Source organism: Carassius carassius, chromosome 9 (assembly GCF_963082965.1).
Source record: "Carassius carassius chromosome 9, fCarCar2.1, whole genome shotgun sequence".
NCBI lineage: Eukaryota > Metazoa > Chordata > Actinopteri > Cypriniformes > Cyprinidae > Carassius > Carassius carassius.
The window spans coordinates 21622212-21625319 of NC_081763.1; the positions used below are offsets into that span (position 1 = coordinate 21622212).

At 37.5% G+C, this 3108-nt stretch overlaps 1 protein-coding gene across 1 annotated transcript; it reads right to left on the reverse strand.

Moving 5' to 3' along the window:
* Window positions 1-256: 256 nt before the first annotated feature.
* Window positions 257-2026, reverse strand: LOC132148614 (transmembrane protein 238-like). Its single transcript, XM_059557314.1, has 2 exons — window positions 1418-2026; window positions 257-817 (listed from the first exon to the last, which is right to left on the reverse strand). Exon 1 carries the CDS (start codon window positions 1918-1920, stop codon window positions 1432-1434), a length of 489 nt encoding a protein of 162 aa, XP_059413297.1. The 5' UTR covers window positions 1921-2026; the 3' UTR covers window positions 257-817; window positions 1418-1431.
* Window positions 2027-3108: the final 1082 nt, after the last annotated feature.

Below are 3108 nucleotides of genomic sequence, written 5' to 3' on the forward strand. Positions count from 1 at the left end.
ATTGTGTTCTTAATAGGCTACAGTATTTTTGTAAAATCTGTGAAAAATCGAATAATAATTGATGGACTCTTTATTGAAGACCACTGGCACATAGGATTTGAGAATTTTGTTTTGTCATGAAAATAATGTCACAATACAAATGTTCTTTCATAGGATGTGCCCTGTTGAACAATACAGCCTTAAGTGAAAGTAAATGATCTTTTCCAGATTCTATGGTTAGCTTAACTGTGCAATAGTTTCTAACAAGTATTTAAAATAAATGGTGTCAATGTATGAATGCATCTGAAACGGCATAAAAAGCACCTGAGATCCACCTGGTAGCTGCATATAAATATCTAGAAAAATGTTGTGAATAAAAAAGGAAACTGTCGTTGAGATATCAAACCGTCTGCCACCCATCCGGTTCATTTACACTGCTGCTTCGAAACTGGAGTGAACAAACAAAGATAAGAGGAGGCACACCTAATAACACTTCTCAATGTCCAAAGGTTGTACAGTAGAGATGAGATTCGATAAAAGCAGGACACTAAACTTGGTTACGTTCCCGTTCTCGTTGGTCAAAACTCATAAAACAGACTATGACATGTAGGAAAATACATAATTGTATTTATTTTGCCAAAAAGCCATTCTTATCAGTGCATAATCTCAAAATAGTGTATAATACAAAGCACGAAACACAAAATCAATCAAATAAACATAGTACAAAACCTAATTCAATTGTAAACATTTTCAATAAAAACAATGAATATTTCAACAGGAGAGAAAAACAAAAGTCCGCTTCGGCAGTGCCATATGGTTGAATATCCTCTTCTGTAACCTGTTAAAATAAAACAAGAAAATGTTTTTTTTGGTCATTTAAAAGGTCTTTTTCTCTCTCTAGTGTGTATTTGATCTATTATTTTATCCCACTGTCTGTGTCTATCTATAATTAATTATTTAACCTGTTGAATCCACTTGGAAAACAATGCATTTATGTTATACACAGTTTTGCTACTTTATTTCACTTAATATTGTGTAAATTATGAGTTATGCCTAAATCAGGTGGCAAAACCAACTTCATAAAGTACATTAGGTGGGTAAATCCTCTTAAAAATGAAGATACATCTGTCATACTTGACATTATTTATACTAGCTATTGTAGGTTCCATGGTTGATGTTTAACAGAGTGATCTGCCCTTACTTATGATGCAAATACTTTCTCAAAGTCATTTCACTGACATGTTTCCTTATATGACCCGCTTTCATATCATTCCAGTTATTAAATCAAGAATATGTAGAAACAAAGTTATAAACATTTTTAAAAACTAGATTGAAACATTTCAGCAGACATTAATTGATAAACTGGTGAAGTTGCCATTGCCTTTACCTTAATAAGTGGTGCAATAGAGACAGCTATACATAATGAAATGGTATTAACCTGTACGTGATTGTTCATATGGCCTGTGTTTCTGTTCTGAGGGTGTCTCCTGCGGTCACTGTCGCAGACAAAGTGCTCACATTATCCTGAGGGGTCATTGCAAAAGCCACTGGTACCTGACCTCCATCTCTCCTGTGCTTTGCTTGACCGACCACTGCACCTTGACCACGCGGTCCCCCGTTTCTCCTGAAAGAGTTTCGCACTCCGCTCGAGAGGCGGCTGGAGAACCTCCTAACAACTCCTGCCAAACCTCTGTCCTTCTTCAGCAAACCCACATCGTCCTCAAGCTCCTCAGGAGGCACCTCAATGTTACCCGTGTACCAGAAAACCCACCAAATGAGACTCAGGAAAATGATGATGGCTCCTGCATATATCAAGAAGTCGTAGAAGAACAAGTCTCCGAACACGCCGAGTAATAATATGATGAGACCAAGAACGTCGAAAGCCACCGCGAGCCAGAACGCGCAAGAACAGCGCCCGAGACCGCCTGGCGCTGCCTCCATCGTCAAACTATTTTTAAAGTTAGTTACCTTTGCTCGTTGAATTGTTTTATTTGAAAACAGCAGGCGTCTACATTAAGACTATAAACGGGTTTACGTTTGTTTCATAGGTAAGGAAATGATCTCTCAAACCACTTCACCTGAAGGGAGTGGCATAGAGCGGTGGGTGCGTCTTAAATACAGACTTACCTCACCTCCATACAGTACAGCGGCCTGCGCGACGCGGCGCGGCGCGGTGCTGCCCCGAGTGTCCGACACAACACTAGCACTTCAGGAATGCTCAGTATAATCACTGACTGTGTACATTCGATGGAAGGGTTTTGTTTGATATTTTCAGGTTTTTTGAAGAAACAAAAACATGCACTGAAAATAATTTAGTGTGGAAAACATTAAACTCAAAAATTGCCAGTAAATTTCACAATTCATATACAAAGAATGTGTGCAAGGAACACACTGAATTGAACGTGACATTTTGAAGTAGAAAGACTGAAACGTACTTCAGTAGTCTTCTGATTCTGATACTATTTACAACTTTGAAAGATTTTTTACATTAGTATCAGAATGGTTTTAGAATGTTTCTTTTTTTTTTTTTTTTTTTTTGCATGGCAGTGCTGGTTTTCCAAGATACCAGATGTTCAGGAAAAACTGAGTTTTGTAGAGGCAACAAGGACTATGTAATAAAATAAAGTGTAAGCTATATTAATAATATGTTAATAACATTAAAATAATAAATCAATGTGGTAAGTTTGAATAATTTGTTTAAAAATTATAGTTGAATTTGTATAAATGATAATAAGGTATATTATTTTACAAATATAAAATACTTGTTTATTGTTTATTTATTTGCTTATTTATTTTTGACAGTAGAGGCTACCAATTTGTAATGAAAGTGTAAGGAGCCTATTTTATATTTGGGGAAGTCGTGGCCTAGTTGTTAGAGAGTTTGACTTCTAACCCTAGGGTTGTGGGTTAGAATCTCGAGCCGGCAATACCACGACTTAGGTGCCCTTTAGCAAGGCATCGAACCCCTAACTGCTCCACAGGCGCACTGCTCTGGGTGTGTGTTAACAGTGTGTGTGTGTGTGTGTGTGTGTGTGTTCACTGCTCTGTGTGTGTGCACTCTGGATGGGTTAAATGCAGAGCACGAATTCTGAGTATGGGTCACCATACTTGGCTGAATGTCATGAATGT

Coding starts and splice junctions, on each gene's coding strand:
- LOC132148614 (XM_059557314.1), bottom strand. CDS start 1,920: ATGGAGGCAGCGCCAGGCGGTCTCGGGCGCTGTTCTTGCGCGTTCTGG.